At 46.3% G+C, this 22,802-nt stretch overlaps 1 protein-coding gene across 1 annotated transcript in view; it reads left to right on the top strand.

The window, feature by feature from the left end:
* Positions 1–14,632: 14,632 nt before the first annotated feature.
* Positions 14,633–22,802, top strand: part of LOC125942646 (uncharacterized) — a 32,991-nt gene continuing 24,821 nt past the window's right edge. Inside the window, exons 1-4 of the mRNA XM_049660857.1 lie at positions 14,633–15,084; positions 16,697–16,918; positions 20,420–20,662; positions 21,473–21,701. Of these exons, the coding sequence (XP_049516814.1) occupies positions 14,633–15,084; positions 16,697–16,918; positions 20,420–20,662; positions 21,473–21,701 (1,146 nt within the window). The remainder of the gene's footprint in view (positions 15,085–16,696; positions 16,919–20,419; positions 20,663–21,472; positions 21,702–22,802) is intronic.

Genomic DNA, 22,802 nt, shown 5'->3' with positions numbered 1-22,802 from the left:
GGTAATGCAAAATGGAACAAACCGGAGACAATCGCACCACAGTCTCCTCTTTGTGCTCAGTTTTAATTTGAGCTATCATATGAATTTACAATTCAGTAATACATAGTACATCTAACAGTATTACATCTCACTGAAATATCACCCATTGCTCTCTGGCAACTAGGAATATGAAGATATCGGATGTCATTGCAAAATAAACACGTACACCCAAAAGGTAAACAGGTTTAACCTACGGCTCCACGCAAGCAAAATGGCAAAATGAAATAGATGCACGCGCTGAAAACTTCAGGCAATGCATCGCTACGGGACAAAAAACGGTAGGCGACCCTAATCTTTGACTTAGGTGTCTCGTAGTGGCACTCGCACCTCGGTGTTTGCATTCTGTGCATTGGTGTACGGTAATCAGTGATTTCTAATTATTTATAATTATTCCAGACACTTTAGTAACTTAAGTTGTAACTAAAGTTAAGCGCTGATATTATATCTGTAATGAAACCCGTGAATTTTGTACGGTTCTATTTTTTTTCTTTGTTTTTCTTAATTTCGTCTCCGGTCGTCTCGGAAGGTGAACCGGAAGTGCTGCACAAGAAACAAGAATGTCACTCGATGCTCGTGCCACAAATTAAAACAATAAACGCCGTGTCAGCCTGCAGTGAAGCTAATGTTAACAGAATATTGCGGCTGGTGCTTGAATTGGCCCAAACATCCCTGTAAATTCCGCATTCGGCAATACGTTTGAATGATTTTTTCTCCACCTGCCCGTGTTTGCACACTTGAAAGGCACACAACCATGGCGTAAAAAAAGCCATTATCTTGAGTAATTATTTTTTGGAATTCGTTTATTCACACGGAAATACTTTCACGAGCAATCAAAAGAATCTTCTGATATTAAAGGGAAATTGAGACATCCATCCAATCGTAGCAATTGCTACGAAGGAAACCCATACGGGTTCCTTTGATGAGCCTTGAAAAAAAAAATAGACGGTTTTGGATGTAAACAAAATCATTTGAAGAAAACTTTGATTTCGGAGTGCAGTAATTACATAGTACTTTGTAGTGCTAACTAGTGGCCCTAATGCGTGTATCTGTCTTCACATGACAACCCCATTGGCATCAATCGAAGGCGTGGTTCTTAGGGAAATGTTAAATCATTACAGCTCGAGTGGTGACTACACTCAATTAGACCTTGGACGGAACACGTTTCGCGTGCGAAGCTGTTGTGCGGCGCGCCGAATGTGAGCGACCCAAATTAAACACCTGCGAACAAAATATCTCGCTCACCCGAGCGACTTCCCCATAAGTGAGAGCTAAGTTTCATCCCCCAACGTGAAGCCTCCGTCTTCCTTACACCAGGACCACCTTTTACATGCAGCGAAGCTGTTTTAAGTGGAGTCCCGCAACGGTTTTCGTGCGGTCAAGGCCGGCGTGCGAACGGTGCGACGGTGTGATTCATACGAAATGTTGATGGAAGGCAACGTGTGCAGAAGACCGACTTCAATACTACGGAAGCGGTCATCTATCAAATCGACACTTCTGTACCCGCCGTGGGAGCTTTTTGGCTATGAAGTTGCTCGAGGTCGCGTGTTAATCCCCCCCCCCCCCCCCCCCCCACGTGTCTCAGAATGAAATTGCGCATTTAGCATGAAGAGCCGTAAAATTTAATGTTTCACACTTCTGCCACAATGCCATGCACCGTGTGAGGCAACGCAGTGCAGGCTATGAACAAGGGCGCACAACAACGCTTCAAGCAAACACCTCTCGCTGTGTGTTCTGTGTACAATGTAGACAAACACAAGTGATACACGCAAGGTAACGCTTAGTATCAATTTACCCCTCTCGTATTGCAATAAATGCGGAGGAACTTAAACACTGGCCGTCAACATCAGCGCCAATTGTCGTCAATCAAAGCAAACAGCCCAGAAAGCTTCGTTTACTTTTATTGCCACACTGCGTGTGATCTGCAGAAATTTTCACTTGTGCATTTTATGTATAATGCCCAATCATAATTGTGAAAATAAAAAAACTATATTGTAATGAATTCTGGAATACGTGCCAAAGCCACGCCCACAAAGGGCATGCCACAGTAGAGGTCTTTTGGTTAATGTCCACCAGTGGGGATCCTAAACGTGCGCTGTGTACACAGTACAGCAACATTTTCACCTTCCGCCTCTTTAGGAATGTGGCTGCCCTGACCGGCATTGAAACCACATACTCGTCCTCGGAAGCGGAACGCCATAGACACTGAGCTGCCACGGAGGGTGATATTTAAGAATGATACGATACCTATTCTGCCGGCAGTAGCCACTTATTTGGTCTCTTCTCTGTTATATGATGGAAAGTTAACGTGGCCTATCCTAAGCTCCCTTTTAAGATTACAGGAAAACAAATTATAGACATTTTATACGCATTTAACTGTATTTATTATGTCCTGAAATTTTATCGCCTTGGTTAAGTTACAAGGCATGCAGTCTGCATGTCCAAGAAGCTCTGCCAACAGCATTGTTTCACATCATAAAGAATGTTCGCGAAATACATAGTACCAGACTCCTTTGATGCTTTGATATTTGCAGCAGAGTTGAAGGGTTGAGCCCGAGTCTCTAACCGCTGAGTACACGAAAACTCAAGCGCCCACGCGTGGATCGGAAGGTCTTCGTCTGCTTCTTCACTGGCGCCCGTCAAAGCAGGTGTCGGCGCATAGCGCGTTTTCGTCTGCTTTATAATTAGGCGGCGCCTGTTGCAAGGTGTGACAATATTATCTCCCCTCGGAAGAGCATCGACTCGATGCCAATAGCAGCACACACGATATACAGGGTGAGCGTAGAAGTAAACGCACAAAGACACATGCACATACAAACGCTTGCTGACGCGCAGTCATAGAACGAACGGTAAGGTCACTGAGACAATGATTCTCAACGACAAAAATAAATAAAACAGAAAGAACAACAAGATCCACAAAGTGTGGTGGTTATGGTGCGCGGTATGGTTTCAGCCGCACAACGTGCACAAGCTCGTGCAACAACGTGCACTTTCGACGTCGGTTGGCTGCCGTCAGGAAGAACCTCGTAATTGACGTCACTTACCGGCAAGGTTTCTCGGATAGGCGTTTGCAGCGAACAGTAGTCCAGACGAGAACCAGAACCGTTGCTCCTTTTAGTTCGTGGCAGCCAGTTGGCGTGCTTCCTCGGTTGGCTGTATACGAAGAGCTCGGCGTCTTGGTCAAGAAGATCAGAGCTGTCGCATGGAAGCATTGCTTCAAGGATGGTCTGGACTTCACAACCGTATATAAGGCACAACGGTGTGGAGCGTGTGGTCTCTTGCGTAGCGGTGGTGTACGCAAACGTTACGTACGAAAGTACTTCATCCCACGTTTTGTGCTTTACGTCTACGTACATAGACAGCATGTCAGTCATCGTTTTGTTGAGCCTTTTGGTCAGGCCATTTGTCTGCGGGTGATAGGCAGTCGTTTTTCGATGAGTCGTGTAAGTTAATTGGAAAACGTCTTGAATGAGCCCTGCCGTAAATGCAGTTCCTCGGTCGGTAATGACGCACAAAGGGGCGCCATGACTCAATAAAATGTTGTCCACAAAAAATTCCGCAACCTCGGAAGCAGTGCGCCGAGGCAGAGCCTTTGCTTAAGCATAGCGCGTTAAATATTCTGTGGCGATGGTTATCCATTTAATCCCCGAAGATGACCGAGAAAACCGGCCCAAGAGATCCATGCCGACTTTGTCAAATGTTCGTGGATGATGGGTCAATGCGTTTCAGTTATCCTGCTGGTTTCCCAGCCGGCGACTTCCGGCGCTGGGACTCACGACCAGCTTAGACATACCGTTTAACAGAAGTGGCGAGCTTGGGCCAATAGTACGATTTTCACCCTCTAGCAAGGGTTCTTGTGTAGCCTAGGTGGCCAGAAGGAGGCTCGTCGTGGCAATATGGATAAAAAAATTATGATTCGAATCTGCATACAGCGACGATTTGTGTGAGTGCATAAAGAGTCGGAACACGAAGCACACGGAAGGCTTTATTCAGGCATTGTAGACAGTCTAACGCAATTCCACCGCCGCTGCCACCGACGCAATAGGATGGATGGATGGATGCTTTGAGCGTCCCCTTTGAAAAGGGGTGGTGTGTTGCGACACCAAGCTCTTGTTAGTCTTTTGCCTAATGTCCTACCTTTAATTTTTAAGAAAACACACAAATAAAAAGCATTACAAACCTCAAGCATTTTGAACCGTTACTGGGAACTATATTACGTTTCTGTACACCTCCGTTGTTTGTGGTCTCACTACTTTTCTGCCACTAAACCTCCAACCGGCTCTTAGTAATCTCTATAGCGGACATGTTTACTTCTGCCTGCTATCCCTGAACCCAAGGGCTTCAAGCAGGTCAGAGGAGCCTTGATAGGTAGCTGGATAGATTCGTTCACATTCCCAATAAAACATGTTCGATCGTTTCTCCAGCTTTACCGCAGCAAGCACATGCGTCTTCATCCTTGGTGTACCTCGCTTTATTACTACGCGTTCTAAGGCATCCTGATCTCGCTTCGAAAAGTAAGGAGATTCCCTTCAAGTTATCATAAATTGTTTCGGCCCTGATTTCATTTTTTTCTCTTGAGTTAGTTAGTCAGGTTTCTTTTCCATTGCCGCCACCAATGACATTGTCTCAGCCTCTCTCACTTTGCGTTTGACGTTCTCCGTTGCCGTGTTGCGACCATACCGGTCTCATACTTGCTCGGAAGCTTCCCAGTTATTTTCCTCCACTGTGAGTCAATGTTTGGCCTGTACAAATACCTGAACACCCTCATGCACCCCATATACTTTCTTCCATATTCCTCAGTCGTTCTCAAAGATCAATTTTACTCTGAGCCTCCCTTACTTCAAAATTTGGCCAGCCCATATCACCCTGCACAGCTTGACTTCATCACCCTGACTTCAAGCACACAACCGCATTTTCAAATGTAAGCCTGGGAACCATTACACCTTTCCACATACTCCGGAGCACCCCCTACCTATTGTATCCCCATAACGCTCTATGATTTAGTATGGCGAAGATGCGCGAAGGCGAGCGCCGTCCGGTGGTGGTGCAGTGGTTGAAGATGAAGATCGCGGGGAGTCCTGGCGTTTTTATGGTTATATTTTTCCCGCCCGCCCGCCGCCACCACCGCCGCGAATGCGCGGAAGTGAGCGCTATCTGGGGGTGGTGCAAGAAATCCAGTGGCGGGGACTGTGACATCGCACGTTCTCCGCTGTGATTTGTTGGCCCATTTGGCAAGAGGACAGCCACGCAGGACCCACGGTCACGGAAACCCGGCTAGGTTCACAAAGAAGAGCTTCGCTTTTAAAAGTATTCAAGGACTCTGGTAGCACACATAACGTTATAATATTCCTTTCAGCAGACTAAAGAAGTGTTTTGGTTTACGGGAGGAGTAAAGTCACTGATGTGCGCGTGACAAGCACATTATGTCGTACAGCTACATGCTGTTGCTTCTACAATACTTTACTGTACGGCGCAAATGCGATAATACTGTATGCGATAATTACCACGAAAGTGTGGTAAACCGTCTTCTCTAGAAGATAACAACAGAAACCGTCGCTTAAGCCCACTGAAAGGCATTGACAGAATATTGTGCGTTTTTAAACTAATTCAATGAATCGCATGCCCTTAGCAATGTCAGGCTTACGCCGACTCTCAACAGTAGTTGAATCCCTTAAAGCGCATGTGAAGGATGGAAACAGCAAATGTAAATGGGAATTTCGATCACACGTCAATGACGGCGTGTGATGCCGGAAGAATGGGCTTTGCTCGAAGCGCGCATTCTGTAACAATATAAAAATTAAGCAAATTAGGAGTTTTCTTGGCGGGAGAAAGCCATTTTTTTTGCCTACCGCAATAAGAAGTCTAGAAATCTTGTCTGAAAAGCTAACGAAGAAGATAATCATCTGAAGAAGAAAACAAGCAGCCAGATATTCAAGGTCCTAATGGTAGAATTATAATGTTAGATGCTTGTGACGAGTGTTGATACCTTTAAAACTCACGATTTCCGTCAATAAATGCATTTGGTGCAACAGTAAGTCTCGGCAGGCAGACGTGTTCTATAAGAGTTATTTCTGCATACCACACCTGAAATTATGGTATGATCAGTGTAGCTTCCTCTCTTGCTTCTTTTTTCAGTTCTCTTTTTTGCATCTGTGTGAGTCACAATGAGCATATGAAGCAGCCGACAACTATTTACTTTGCACTTCAGTCAGACATGATCTTTTCTCTCTTGGCAGGTCGCCTCCTTCCAGAGTCGCCAGGAGTACTCTGTTGTAGCCGTCGCAGGCCAGCCAACGTTGGCAGGATGCGCCGGTCAGTTGGTGCCATTTTAGTTCTGTCCAACATTCTGTCTGCTTCACCAAGTCCCGGTCATCGCACCAGAGCAGCAGCAGGCGCACTCCAGTGACTTGTTTCACCACGGCCTCGGTGTTGTTTGTATGCCGAGAAGCTTGACCTCAGCGTCGTCGCTGCCTTGGTGACCAGCGGCCTATCCGCAAACTTTCGTCTTTGGTACCATGGTCGCATTCGTCGCTTGTTGTAGTTCGAGCATGGAGTCTTGAGGCTGACGAAGGACGTTCCAAGGCACCGTAGCGAGGTCACTACGTGTGGCCAAGTGCAACCAATTTCAAGCGTGATTTTTGGTGTTAATTCAACGTACTTATGTTCACTCAAATTGCTTCTATGTGCTGTAAATACAGATTTTGATGTTGATCGTTCTTTTTTTATATAGGTGGTTAAGCCATCTTTGTGGAATGTTGGGACGCAGAAATAATTGAAGACACATCTCCGGCCCGAGGAGAATGGCCATAGCACGCGCGCATCAAATGGTGATGTTCAGGGTAGCCTCACAGTTTTTTTCTTTGGCCAACTTCTCCTCCTGAGCTTTTTAGTTGCTTGGTTTCAAAGCAAGCTTAACATTTGCGATTGCGGTGCCACGTATCCTTAATGAAGGAGAAAGATTCTTTATGCTATAGGCTAAATAAAAAAAATTGTTACGTTTTCCGTGTCGACACATGAACTACAGGATATTTTTTCCCACCATAGTGTTTCTGCACTTCCACTTAGAAGTGGACGATGTTTTTGCATTTCGCCCCCTCAGAAATACTACTACCGTCAATGCCGGGATCGAACCCGCTACCTGGAGCTCAGCAACATAATAGCCACTGAGCTACCACGGCGTTAGAAGGTTTCCACTTGAACGCATTTTAGACAGACGGTGGCTATGAGTGCCCGCTCTCAGTCCATGACCTCAGTTGCATCATTGTTGAGCAGTTCGGCTATAAATAGCCCAAACATACCTTTCTTCGTGGCACGAGGTGACGTTATATCCGCTTCGCTTCACGCTATGTTACTGCGGCATCCATCCGGGAATGGGTGGAGTCAGGCGGAATTTGGACACAGCTGACGCCTGGGGAAGAGAGAGAGAAAGAAAGAAAAAGGAAAGAACAGGAGGTTAGCCAGTGTAAATACCGGCTTGCTACCCTCTACTGGGGGAAAGGGTAAAGGGAATAAAAGCTGTTTCATAAAGTAAAGGGGAGTCGCCCGTGTGGTGGCTCAGTGATGGTTTTGCAGTGAAAAGCCCTGTTAACAGGTGCATATGGATGGCGGTAAGGAAAGTGCCATTTTGTATCTAGGTGGATCTCACAATCTGGAGTTCTACCTTATTATGTCCAAGCTCTTCAGCGTTTGTATCTTGATCTCGGTGACCACCCCTGTGAAGATTTACCACCGCCGAACTTGAACTTTAAAATGGCACAAGTACGCCGCTTCCTCAAGTACATTGACGGGGAGAGACTCAAACATGTCGCTCCTCAAATCTTTAGGGGTCTCACCCTCAGCCGATCCCAGGAAATATTCATAAACATTGTACGTGCCAACACAAAAACTACCCCTGACATAATTCACAAATGGCAGACGTTCGCTGACAGAAAGAACGGTATTCCACAGCGGCGGCGGCATTTTGATGGGGGCGAAAGGCAGAAAACACCCGTTTACATTGATTGAGGTGGACCTTAAAATACTCCTAGTGGTCCAAATATGATCCGGAGCCCCCACGACGACGTGCCTCATAATCATATAGTGGCTTTGGCGCGTAAAAGACCATAATTTAATATATTTTTTAAAGAAGGGCATTGAGACGTCGGCCCCTCGAATACGTACCTTCTACAATGTGGAGGCGAAGCCAACTTGCAGCATTTCATTTTACACAGTCTCACTTTCAACCTTATCGACACGTGAACAATATTTTCCTACATCGTCATATTAAACCTTTACAGAACGACATTCTCGAAAACCCCGGTCACGTAGTCACATTAGCCTACTTCGGCTTTGCAAGCGGCCTGGCTCGCTTCGTGATTACCCTCCTCCCCCACCAGCGACCTTCGTTCCACCGTTTTCTGAATAACACCATTCATTCATTCGTTCCTAACGGCAGTTTAAGAGTACACAGGGTAGTGCAAGGTTACCGAGCGTAGTGTGTACATTGGTCCTAACAGCTGCGTTGTGCAGAGTCCGTGCGCCTGTTGGGCGCGCGCACACACACACACACACACAGACACATATACACACAACATTCTGTTGAAGGTGCTTCAATGCCATATTCTTTAACCTTCTACTTCATTTTCCATCAATTTGGCCTTTTGTGATTGGCTCCAACATCCCGTTTAAGCCGTTGTCTCACGGTTATCGTTGAGATCGAGCACTCTCCGAGCCTTGTGATGAAAGAAGAAGGGAAAATCCCGCCTCCAAGCTATAGGCTGCATGTGCAGGGGCACGAGAAGCCCGGAATACCATTCTTGCTTTCCCCTTGTTTCGGCTAACGTGTTATGTATAACACGTTAAAATATGAGTAAAAATGTAAGATTTTATAAGTTAATTAGTTATTAGCAACAGAAAGCTGTATCGGGAGTTTTGTGTGTTGCTCTATAATTTTCTCCACTTTGATAATAAGGACAGTACTTTTCGAGTTAGATATAATTAAAATTAACAAATAAATCTCAGTAACGAAGAAATTACTGGCGGCTACTCCACTGTACTGGTTATTTGTGACGCAGGTCAATGACCAAGGTCAAAATGAAAAAAAAATGACGTTTCGGGATCCGTACGGGTCCCTTGTTCACAATGGCCATTGTTCACATTAGCCATTGTGAACAAGGGACCCGTACGGATCCCGAAACGTCATTTTATTTTCATTTTGACCTTGGTCAGCGACGTGCTTCACAAATAACTATGCTGTTACCTGACCAGACGGTATTCCGTCGAACTCTTGACTCCACTGTACTGGAAAGAATACGCACTAGCTTTGCTTCGCGTAACGGCGTTCCTATTTTTTAAAATCCTGCTGCGTGATAGCTGGGACACCCTGTATATGCTTCCTTTATTTTACAGATTACATTGCAACTGTACTGACACGTGTACATTGTTTATGGCTTACCGGTGACCGCTTTTGTTACATTTACCATTTTAATTTCGCTATTGTTCCTTTACGTGAGGTTAATTTTAAACATCTTTCACTCCTTTTGGAGCTCGATTTGCAAACGCTCTGAACGACGCTTTCTTGGCTAATGTACATACCTCGTTTATCAGAGGGTGCCCGGCCATGCATTGTAAGTGGTTCATGATGCCCAAAAGTGTGATTCAGGCCCTTGGTTTTCAGAGAACACCTTTACAGCACTGGTCACTTTTTTTTCTCCAGGTTTACGATGTTTAAACGACCTCAGTTCCGGCTGAGTGCACAGCTACAAGAAAAAACAATCGAATCAAAGTGAAATAGCGGCTAGTAGTAATTGCATGTTGATATTTAAACTAACGATATCACAAATAAAAATTCAAGGGGCACTTAGTTATCCCTAGGTGGATGAATGCGAAAGCATTGTGGCCACGTCAGCAGAAGCGCGGCGACATCTTGTGGCACTACTGGTTGAGTCACGTGACTCGACCGGCCATGTCAGCAGAAGCGCGGCGACGTGGCAGACGATGTTCGTCCCAAGGTGCGCACAATGCAAGGTCGTGGGTTAGCCTCCCACCTAAAGGGGGGGGGGGGGGGGTTGTAGCTTTGGCACCAAAGGTCGAGGGTTCGTAGCCTTTTTGTACCATATTTTGGTCGCGCCGCCAAACGTCACCTGCAACCCAGTATTGCGGCCAAACACTGCATACGTTCGAATATCTAGCGCAGCAAGCGCACGCAATTGGAGCACAAAGCCCTTACCAATGTAAAGTTTCCTCCCGTGGACGCCAGGGAATTCATCACAATGTTCACACTTTATATTTTACGAACCATTAACCGTGTATTGCTTGCAGTCGCACAATGGTTCGCTGTATCGTGCACGCATCACGCCGAACAGGTCTTTGTTGGTAAAGGCCATTGAGACGGTACCAAACATACGTATACGAGAGGAAAAACAAGCAAAACTACCCAAAAAAATGCCGCGAAACGTCAAACTGCCATATTAGCACATATTCCATCATGCACAAACGCGAGGCAACAAGGAGAGATGAAGTTGCCAAGATGGCGCCCCTTGGTTGAAGCAGGTGGGAACATGCAGTATATATCTCATACCTCTATTTGAATAAATGCGTTGCGCAGCAGTTTATAGGTTACTATGTAGAGGTTACACACCGGATGTATTGATGTCACCCTTAAATGGGCTCCGTAACCTATAATCGGCTTTCAAGAAGAACGCGTCACCCTTAAACTAAGCGAAAATAACCAGAACATCAAAACGACTGTCGCTGTAATCTGTTTTATAGGTTATAGCCGCGTAGAAATTACATTACAGGTTATTGGGTTTAGAGTGTAAATGGAAAAGCAGGAGGAAGGCAAAGCCCAAAAATGGTGGCATGATCGCAAGGCGCTGCCTCGGGACATCGAGACCACAAAAGGGCATGCGCTCCCATCGAGACCAGGAAACCCCAACGAGCAGAGGTCATCGCGAATAAGGGATCGCAAAGAGGCTAACGCGTGCGCTCCTTCCGAATTCCCGATGTGGTTTCCCAACGCCCTCGTCGCGAGCGCACGCACGCAGGCCCTGCGCGTGCAAAAGTCCCAGTCCCGCCAAAACTGGGCCGACAGGGTAGCCCGCTGACCCTCCGCGGGTGGAGGCAGGGAACAGCACTGAGTTTCCTCTCTACGTTGCGTCAAAATGCAGAATTATTTACGACCTCCTGAGTCACAGGGTGGTTTGACATCGTCTATTGCTAGAGCTGCAATCTCCCTTGACGTAGAAGTCCATCTAAGAGCGGTCTAAAGCAGACTTCGGTTAAGGACAGCAAATTGCAGACAGAAAATGACATGCAAGAGAGGCGGATTCATTGTAAGTTGATTTCACAAAATACTGCCGGTTGTGACATTTCATCTAGAACTTTCCGTGCTATGATTGTTGAAAACGCGTTGAATGCTGCGATGGTAAATAACGCTACGCGAACACTTCGAGCTCTAATGAAGCTGCTTTTGAAATATTCCGAGCACTTAATTCTTCACTTTTCCCCCCAATAATCACATACTACTACTGCTACTACTACTGAAATATTCGAAGCAGATCAAGGGCATGTCCGAGCCGAAGAACTGGGTTGAGGCTACCTGCTACAGATTATCAGTGCCTATCAGATCAACATCGCATTGTCATTATAGGGTGTCCCACGTAACTACAGCCAAACTTTAATAATATGGCAATGCAATGTGGCTGGACAGAACCAAGGTAATGTTGTTTACCATCGCTTGGAGATACCGAGATTTTTTTCCATCCCGCCTAATTACATTATTAGTCTTAATTATTTTGGCAACTTCTCAAATATTATAGTTAGATAAAAAGGGTCAATGACAAAATTGTAGAGCGACATGAATAAACTCCGGAACAGCTTTCTGTCTGTGGTGCATAAAAGTGTTTTTCCGAGCATGAAAGAAGCACGCGAATACACTCAAAATTGCCTCGCGACTGGCCGCTGGAGGCGCTTTGCGGAGAGTTGATCGGGATGTTCTTTGACTGCCAGTTTAAAGTTCAGAAGTTGAAATTACTTGGATGACATTGATGTGAGCAATTGTGCAACTTTACCAACACTCACTCTGCAACTTCACCAACCCGCCCAACTTGCCGACCTTGATGTGAGAAGTCTGCTGGTCTCTTCGCGCCATTTGATTTGTTGTTATTTTGACCTGAATGCGCTTGGAACGCACCCACGATAAGCGATTGCACAATAATGGGTGGTGACAAATACCAGAAAAGACTAGGTGAAATGAAGATCTGATAGTTATCACATTCTGATAAGAAAGGTAGCGGCTGGAAAATTAAAAATACCGAAAACAACTCCGAGGTAAATAAAAAAAATCACTAGCCCTTCCCCTGTCGAGAAAATGAGGGTAAGCGAAGCTCGTCGTGTGTACCTGACCTACTACTTTTCCTTCCCTTTGCTACTGCCTTTCTTTCCCTTTCGTACTACTTGTTCTTCCCTTTCCTTGTACTTTTCCTTCTCTTTCGAGCAACTTTTCCTTCTGTTGTGTTCTACAATTATGTGCTTGTCGCTGATGTCGCTTGCGCTCGAGGTCTCGAGTTTGTTCGGCGGCGTGGTTAGAAGCATTCGCCCGCCATTGCCACTTGCGATTCTTCGAAATTGAATTGCTTCAAAAGTAAATCTGTCCGTCACGTAAGACAATAAATGGCTCATACCCCCTTATGCAATGGCTGATACCCCCGTAAGCGTGGCCTCCCCATTACGACGTCACAAGAGAAGTGAACGCTGTAATGATGAGCGGCAACGGCGCCAGTTGTGGCAGAAGACGACGTCGACGAACGTGGGACCAGTGGCACAAGCGCTTACCGAGCACGAGCACGAGCACAACCCGAGGGGCGCCAACGAGCCAGCAGCGTAAGAAGACGAGGACGCTCGAGCCTATGCTGATGATGATACCGCGTACGCGTGCACCGACCCCGACACAGGTGAGCCTAGAAAGCTGCGCCTAAAAGAAAAAAAAATGCCACAATTTCGCCCGAAAGGCGAGGCATCAATTGCGATAGTAAATTAGTAAAGAGCTGTACGGAGTAAGGATAGTAGTTTTATCGGCTGCATAAACTTGGGACAAGTTCGCATACTAGCTTAATTAACAAGCGTGGTGTCAGCGCGCACAAGCAAACATGAATAGATCGCCCTCAATGACCGCAGAAACCACTGTGAAAACGCTGGCGTGAGTAAGCGCGCAGCTGCAGCGACCGAAGGCTCGTGCGGTCTATCGCTTCAACGGAAACTGAGCGGCGAAAGTACTATCGTGAGCAATATGAGCTCGAACACGCGAGCGCGTGGAAAATAGCCTCGAACCCTACATCGGCCGATTTGCAGCGACCGCTTTTGGAAACAAATTGGAAAGGGCGCCGGGCTTCCGCTGGCTGTTCACACTCCCGCCTCGACATCATTGCTGCAAAACGGTAGCTTGTAGCATGTCACTGGCCGCTAGCGGTGATATCAATTCACATCAACGCGCACAGCTACATCAAATGACCCATCAGGCTATGCAGCTGCTGAGATATCGGCTGTGACGTAGACTGCCATAATGAACAGGTCATACTTGTATTAAATCTAGACGGTGTTGGCTGCCCTCCTTTCCCCTCCGGTTTCGGCAGCGCCACCCACGTATGACGCTATCTAGGTTTTGAGGCTATTTTCCACGCGCTCCCGTGTTCGAGCTCATATTGCTCACGATAGTACAGCGCATACAAAGTTAAGAGCGGTGTGGTGATCGCTTTCAAGATACGATGCGCCTGACAGACCGCAGCCGTGTACAGGTACACGGTTGGTGGCAGAGTAGAAGCCGCGCTGCCTTCCCGCTTTCCACCTTTCGCGTGGGAGATTGAGCCGCCAGTTCCCCTTGCGCCCGGTCGCAAGATATGCATTTGTTACCGCAGCTAAACATCGCCTCCCCTCCCTCCCTCACATCGCCACACGGCTTTTCGCACGACTGAAGACGCCGCGTTTGATCTCCGCCGTGAAAGCGCACGTCCCTCGCGCGCTTTCACTTGCACATGCAGCATACGGTGCGCGGCGACAATTTTATAGCGTTGGACTTTATACGGAACATCACGCCGAGGACGACGGAGACGGCAGAAATGCGCTTGGAACGCCCATATAGTTGCCATCAGGATAAAATAAGTAATAATCGGGAAGGTAATCCATTTCACAGACCATCCGTCACGGTGCTACTCAAAGCGTTTCTTGTAGTGACTTTCTGCAATGCTTTGCCTTCTAGGTTCTGTTATGAAACCCTGGTTTCCCACATCTGTGCAGCATTGGAATCATAAGGCAGTGGACAAGAATGTTGAATAAAAAAATGGTTATTATCCCCCCGTCCCACTCTCTCTCTCACTGCAACGTTTTATTCCATAACTTGCATGCAAACTTAAACGTGCCTTAGGCTAAGGCCCGAGGAGATACCAGAGAAAGGGTGGTGTTTGTGTGTGGAGGGTAGTAGCAGAAGTCTTGATATGGAGTAAAGGAAAAAGAAGAACGACACTTGGGCCACGCGCTCGTGCGCTGGCGCGAGAGCTCGATTTGGCATTGGAAAATATTGCTCGAGCTTTCGAACGCGCAACGCTTCGTGACATATTGCAGCATGCCGGAGAAAAAAGGATTCGTCCGACTTCCAGCTATGAGCGTCGATGTATCCAGTGGCAGTGGCAGTAGAATTAACTTACTCCGTGGCTGCGCACCCAGCTTCCCAGAACCGCCGCCATCCCGCAAGACGCATTCGTCGACTCTACTGGTTCCGCGACCGCAGGCGGCGGAAGACAACGTGTGCTACATGTCAAGCTGCGCGGCCATCAACGACATCCACCCAAAGAACCGGAATATCGTGGTCGAGCCTTGGAACGAGGTAGACAAACGGGCTTGTGACAGCGGCGCAGGACGCCGGAGGAGACTGTTCCCAAGGCCCGAGTGCGACCTGCTCGTTGAGATGGACGTCAAGGATGCCCTGCGTCATCGCAGTACAACGCAGGCACTAGGCACCGTGCAAAAATCCCAGCACCAGATGGTGGTCAACACAGGAGGCCTGCCGATATGCAGGTAAAAAAAAATTCTTGTTATATGAACCAAGTACTAGGACCACTGCGAACAGCCTCAGTAAAAAGGCCGGAATAACTTTATGTCGATACGGCGGGGGAGATGTCATTTAACGGCTTTGGTTGTCTTGTGCGAGAAATGAAAAGACTTTATTTTTTATAGTGACCTACAAAGAAGGTATAGCTGTTGCTACATAGCTACATAGCTGTATAGCTGTTGCGTAGCAGCGCGATTGATGGTCAAGCTATAGTGCACGGCGCAACGCTTTAAGCTACCACATTTTTTTTTGTTTGCAAGCAATAAATAAGCTGTTCTCGCAGTACAATAATAAAGTCTGGTCAGAAAATACTAATGAGTGGGTAATCGCACGCATTTCACAGTTGCGGCCATGTTCCAGACAGCCACAATGTTCAGACAGCGACATTGTCAATTCATGTATCCGTAATATGCACTTCTTAAGGCACTGCGTAGGACGCGTCTACCAATCAAGCCGAGAAGTGTCCCCGCCTAAAGAGTACACTTTTACACCGAGGTTACGAGTAAAAGAGGATAAGCAATCCTGACAACTCTGCTTGTACATTGCATACAGCATTGCTGCACAAGGCACCTTTAATTCTAAACGCCCCTCGAAAAAAATGAGTTCATATTCACTTAATGTGGGAAAGAAGGCATAGCCCGCCGAAGACGCATTTATTTTTTGATGGTATCACAAAGGAAAAGAAAGCCGTAAGAAACAGAGAAAAAGAGGGCATACATGTACCAAGGAGAACCTGTCCATCAATAGGTGCTTGTACGTCTACCAGACCTAATTAAAGAATAGCACCCACTATGTATATTCGTGTATTCGAGCTTTGGTGGCTTTGGTTAAGCATTCAATACATATCTAATTGCCAGTCTCAGGACAAATAAGATATACCAATGTTTCCTTTTAAATTTATTTTAGTGCTTGAAAATGAGTTCTTGTGTATTAATCGATACAATTGCCTTCATGCACCTTTATTAGCGACACAATTTATACCAAAATACATGGTTGGAGATGTTTATTTCACCGTATGGAAAGAAAACAAAATATTGTTAGAACATGCACAATTTACGATTCCGTGTACAATATGGCTGCCCACAAGCGGCAGGAGGGAAATAAAAGCACAAAAAGAAAAAAAGAACATGGGAATATTGAGACTTTCCTTGTTAAAGAAGGCGCCTTTTGTGCGACCTCACTGTTCCACGTGGTCAACATTCGATTATAAGAGGCTGTATATAAGTTCCCCTGTAAAAAATAAATAAAAACGAAATGGGAGGCGTATCGCATTTCGATGGGAGCGAAATGCGAAAACACCCGTGTACTTAGATTTAGGCGCGCGTTAAAGAACCCCAGGTGGTCCAAATTATTCCGGAGTCGCCCACTACGGCGCGTCTCATAGTAGATCGCGGTTTTGTCACGTAAAACTCCATAATTTATTTGAAATAATAGGAGACGTAATCAAGATGCTGCCAACTGTGGCACAGGACAGTGCACTGTGAATCTGCATTGAAGCGCAGTCGCGCATTTAAAAACATGTCGTTTCAAGCGCGTTTCAAAGAAATCGTTCATTTAAGTCGTATATTGCCAACGCAGTTCGGACGAGTTGATTACGCGTGGAGTCGACGCTGGCGTGAAAGGGATTCGCCAGGGCATGGAGTGCTGTGCACTTGCCTCTCCCAAGTGCCGCATCGGTGTCTTGGGCTGCAAGCCGCCCATCCACCTGTGCGACACGCTGACGTACTGGTTGACGAAAGCCGAGAGTAACAGTGACACAGATGACGTGCCACCTGGTCACTACACCCTCCTGCATGCGAGGTAAGCCAACGTCGAGTTCAGCAGAAACGCAGAAGGCCAGCAGTGACCGCTTCAATAACAAGTCTGTTAGCCTGGTATCTTTCGAAAGAGACGTTATATACTGAGGCCAGTTATTTCTTTATCGATGGATCGAATCCCGGCCGCGGCTGCCGCATTTCGATGGAGGCGAAATGGAAAAACGCCCGTGTGCTTGCGTGGTAGTTCACGTTAAAGAACCCCAGGTGGTCAAAATTGATCCGGCGCCCTCCACTACGGCATGCCTCATATTCAGAACTGGTTTTGGCACGTAAAACCCCAGAAAGACGAAGAACAGCAATTTCTTTGTGTCCCGAACGAGCAAGTTCGTGTGCGGAAAGAGCACGTTAAGCGTGTGGGAAAAAATAGCGGTATTTAAAACAATAACAAAGAACAAAATAATATAAAAACAAGGAAGACCAATTTAGCAAGGTAAGCCCTTTCACCCAGCCAACGCTGTTCTGTGACCCTCTACAATGCCGAGTCTTGTATGTATTTCTTCATGCAACCATGGTATCGCGCATCTGGCCGGAACTGGAGCTGTAGAAAACCGCATAAAATTAAATATATATTTATGGTCCCTTTCTATTTCTGTGACATGTATTACTCTCCAGCTTTGTGGCTAGGTTCATCGTGTTTTAATCTAAAACTCGAGTAGACATGAGAGACAGTCACTCCACAAAGCTTAAAAAGAAGCAGAAAAAAAATCAGAACGACACTAAGAGGCCAACTGTAACGAAATTTCCCTTGGGCTAAACGGGCTATAAATGCATAGCATATCCTATGAATGCAATCTTGGCGAAGTCGCAGGGTGGTAATTTTCTCATTTTCTTATTAACAGGCTTTACACAGCGACTAAACAGATGACACATGCGCCTCGCGGTAGTGATGCGGAAATGGCGAAAGTACCGGAACCGTACACGACTGCTGATGTCTCAGTTTCGCCTATAGACGCTCAGGTGCATCGCTCCCTCAGCATTTTCAATTCGAAGGGAGTCTCTCGTGATGTGCTTTATCGTTGTGCACGTGATTTGAGCTGTTCCAAGAATGCCGACGCGTTGCGGGTCCGTCGGGTGCTCGAACACGTACTCGAACACGAGCGATGTCTGTGCAGTACGAAACGCTGCGCAGCGGAAGGCAGAAGACATCTTTACTATCCCAGCTTTCAGGGCGCAAGCGTGCACCGCGCCGCAGCAGGCAAGTTCGACGCGGACCAGCCAACGTACGCAAAGTATGTACACTGGAGTTCACGAAGCTTCACAGGCTACATTTCACAAGCACAGTCACTCACCTGTGCAAGAACGCCGCTGAGCAGTCCTTCGACTTTTGCGCTGGAGTAATGTGCGACAGCGGTACGTGCTACCCGAGCAAGCAAGCAGCAGCAGCCACCAAAGCCGGCGGGCGCGCGCAGCAGCTAAGCCCAGTGGGGGTGAGAGAGAGAGGTACGGAACGCGCGCCGGCTTCCGAGAGCGAGAGTAACGTGGCGTCGCGGCTGTGTCCTCTCCCTCACGCAACAGCTGGAGCGCTAGCGAGGCAGCAGGTGAACCCTTTCGCCCGCTCTGCTCCCTCGACGGTTGCACGTGACGTGGCGGCACAGCCAATGGGAATTCAGGTGCCCTTTCGCTGCTACAGACGCCGCCGGCTATCTCGCACATTGGGCCATTTGATGCTTTCGCATCAATAAGTATTGTTTAGGGCGAGTTTACGCGGTCTCCGCTCGCGTTTCCACTTCGCTACGTTTACCGCTCTGCAACCTTGTTCAGCGTCATATATTGCCGACGCTTTGACTATGGTTGACTAGTCTGCCTGGCTTTATTGAGGATGATGAGCAGCTGCGTCACGATAAGTCATTTTATTTGCTTCGCAGTGTCGGTGGTATACATTGCTGCAATCCTTCTTTCTTGAGACAAAAAGAAAGTTTAATGTCGCAAAAAAAAAGCATCGACCTTACAACTGTAATAAATGAGAAATAAAAGCGATATCACAAAAGCTTTGTAACCTGTTCCTATTCAGTCATCGAACTCGGACAAAAATCAGGTAATACACAGTGCTCATAAAGGTATTACTATTTTCAGAATAGGCATTTTGTAACACCCTCATCCATATTGAAAAAACGTTTTCCTGAGCTGTCGGCTCGCATGACACATTTGCCTATTTACGATGATCAAGAATACGTAGCTCACTGAACAGAGATGTTTTTGCTGTAGAATTATGACTTTGCAAGCTTCTTGGTTCATTTTTTTGAAATACAGCGATTTGTGGCACTGTTTGTAGGAACTAATAGACCTGAAATCAAGATTCTGCTACCACAGTTCGATGGAATTAATATTTTTCCCCTAAAAGGAAGTTATTTCCTTCGAAAATGATCGAGTTAGATGTTGTCTAGCAACATCACTTCTCCGTTTCACATCTACGGTATTTGAACGAAGAAATCGGAGTAGATGGCAAAAGCCTGTACTTCGCGGCGGTACCTGAAGTTCCAGCTATGCGCTAAACGCCACTTTCCTCTAAGTGATATTGTGATACACTGTTCAGCCGTGCTGGAGAACGCCATCTGCTTCTTTTCTTTCTTCTATCTTTCGGTTCGTGCCACTTGTTCCATTTCAAGCTTTACCTTCACATACTATCCATGCGGACCCTTTAGTGTACAGAAGTACGCACAGCATGGTGGCGGTATGCGGGATCTAAAACATTAAGACGTGATGATGTTCAAAGTATGTGTAACAAGTTCACTAGTTTCTTATTACACGAATTATTTCACATTGGTATTGTATAAAGATGGAACCCGAATGCTCTCACAGGAGTTGTAAAAGGGGTCCCTAGACTACTTGCTTTTATATAAACATAATCAGCGAATTATTGAAGAAAAAGAGAGAAAGAAAGTTCTTTTTTCACTATTCAGCAATCGTTGCTATAATTGTAATAAAATCTCAGCTGACCAAGCACTCATGTTTTATTTAGCTATTGATTTTGATGATTATTCAAGCGGATCGATGCTTATCGTATTGGGAAATTTGTGATTATAATTTCATGTTATATGCAAGAATTCATGTATGCAGCATTTAAGTCAGACAATGAATAAGTAGAGCTGCAGAAATGCAAGGTACGTTTCAAAGCAGCAGGGACTACTTTAACTTATAGTGCTTTTCATTGAATAGCACTGCCCACATAGTTAAAGTGCAATGAGCAATAGCTGTTTGCCATAGAAGCCAAGCTCAGAGCTCGAGATTCCTATAAAGACCTCCTTCGAATCATTTTGGGTATGCATGATAAAAAAGAAACACAACTAGGCAGAGAGACATTGACTATTCTTGTTTTTCCCGGATGAAGGATGACAAGTCCCATCATTGTCTTGATTCAGAAGGTGACGTTTGCTTTTAATGAAACGGGGAAGTCTTCATTTCAATACGCGAAGTCTTCTGGAAATTGTCGCGCAACAAAAGCGCATAACATTTCGTTCATTTTCGTCGTGTGTTGTCCATGCAGTTTGACGGAGTTGATGGCACGTGGAGTGGGAACTGGCCTGAGCCGAATTCGCCTGGCCCTGGAGTGCGGCGGCGTGGCTTCGCTGGTGTATCGACTTGGCGCCTTGGGCAACATGCCGCAAATCCATGCCCACGACACGCTGTCCTGTCGGCTGACAACGATGTATTGCATTAAGGCCGAGTGTAACAGCCACATGGACGGCATGCCATCTCCATGCAGCTGCTTTTGGAGGCTAAACACGAGGTGAGCCAGATTGCAATGCAACAAGAATGCCGAAGGACAGCAGTAGACTCCATTCATATCAATTCAATTTGTGGAAGTTTTATCAAAAGCCGCATACGCCGGGTGTGCTACTCCTTCAGTGGTGGGACTATGGCGACTGTTGTAAATACCATATCGATGCTGGGACATGGATATGGCCACGTAGGCTACATTTATTAGCGCCTAATTTGGAGCCGTTTAGCTTTCACAGCGAAAGGTGTTAACGTAAAGAGAGAGTATAAATAAACGTGTATTGTTAGAAAATATTTCCACTATCAACATTCAATTTTTTATGTTGCAGGTAATTGAAAATTAAAAAAAAAGAAATGCATCAGGTTCGTAACTCAATACCACAAAGTAATCTAAGGTTTGTATATGCCGCAATCTTATGCATCCGACTACTAAGGCTAAGAGTAACAGTAATAATTTATTTCGAATAGGGAAGTGAACAGGGAAAGGCTGCCGACATCCATCGTAACTGCCTTACTTTTCACTGGCGACACGATTTACACCGCCGCTACAGTAAAAATAGTAAGAGGTGTAATATAGAGAAGAGATTTTTAGAAAAATGTTTGCAACATTTTTCTTCCAAAAAGAACTGATAATGAATGACCCAAGACACTTGAGATGTGATGTTTGTTTTTTGGGGCAGGCATGAAGGTGCGTGTTAGTTTAGCCCGTCTTAAATATTTGTTGGAAGTTTTTCAACTCGCATGGAGGTGTATGTTAGTGTAGTGTGTGACTGTTTAGTGAAGTTTTTATTCACTTGGCGGTGATGTGCTCGACGTACAGGTTTCCAGATGCTGCGGTCGTTCCTGGGGTCCCTGGATCCGAGCGCACCGACGACGATCGCCTCCACGGACACCGTCTGGAACTTCCGCAGCAGGTACCCCTGGACGGGATGGCACTTCTCCTTCTTCTGGCCAGCCTCGTTCAGGGCTGCAGGCCGGTTGTCAAACGGGCAAATGATGTCCACGATGATCGCCTCCTCGCCCCTGCAAAGAACAAGATCGGAACGGAGGTTAGTCGTGCCCACTGGCCTATCTTGTGTTTGACAGTGAAACACTTTGATCTTACCCAAAAGGCCAAGAAGCGACCGCATCTCAATGGAGGCGAAATGCAAAAACACCCGCGTGCTTGCGTTGTAGTGCACGTTAAAGAACTTCAGATGGTAAAACTCAATCCGGAGCCCCCCACTACGGCATGCCTCATAATCAGATATGGTTTTGGCACGTAAAACGCCAGAAAGAAAGAAGAATATAGAGAAGGGGGTCAAAGAGGTGAATGATACATAACATATCGCTTTGAAGTATAACACTAACTTGTGTGTAGGGCTTTTGCAAAACCCCTGTAAACAAGTGAGCAACTTTACGTAGGCTCGGTTAGCTTGAGACGGTTTAAAGGAAGCAATTTGCAGAATTGTATGTTTTGCGTCGAGTTTGGAGTGCCAAACTTCGTGAACAATATTTTTTTAATTTACCAGTTGTGATTTCTTGTGAAACATCACGCTCCAATCTAAAGTCTCCTTCCAAAATTTGGTGCAACTTAGTTTTCTCTCCTAAACTAAATATAGGTTGGTGTAATCGATTCATTGGTGGGTTTCTTATTAGCGCGTGCTTCGCATGCATATCTATATGGAAATAGGAGCTAACTCATTGCGAGACCTTCCTTTTAAGGCTATGTACAGTTTACCCCGTCGCTGACGCGATGCTGATAAGATGATCTGCAAGTCACCTTGGGTAGAACACTTTCTCGCACTGGCCGACACCAGCATGGACCCTTTATTCATTTCATTTATGGCATACCTGCTTCGCCCATGCGGGCATTACAGCAGGAGGGTTACATTGTAACTCCTTTTTGCTTGGGTTTTACGTGCCAACGTAAAACATACGGCACGGTGTAGTGGAGGGCTCCGGATTAATTTGGACCACGTGGGGTTCTTTAACGTGCACTACAATGCAAGCAAACGGGCGTTTTTGCATTTCGCCTCCATCGAAATGCGTGCGCCGCGGCCGGGATTCGAACCCACGACCTCATGCTCAGCAACGCAACGCCTTAGCTAACTGAGCCACCGCGGCGGGTAGTGGTTACATTGTAAAGGAATAAACAAGTGATCACATAC

This window comes from Dermacentor silvarum, chromosome 1 (genome assembly GCF_013339745.2).
Source record: "Dermacentor silvarum isolate Dsil-2018 chromosome 1, BIME_Dsil_1.4, whole genome shotgun sequence".
Classification (NCBI taxonomy): domain Eukaryota; kingdom Metazoa; phylum Arthropoda; class Arachnida; order Ixodida; family Ixodidae; genus Dermacentor; species Dermacentor silvarum.
The sequence above is the reverse complement of the archived record's forward strand: the minus strand, read 5'-3'. Positions and strand labels throughout refer to the sequence as shown.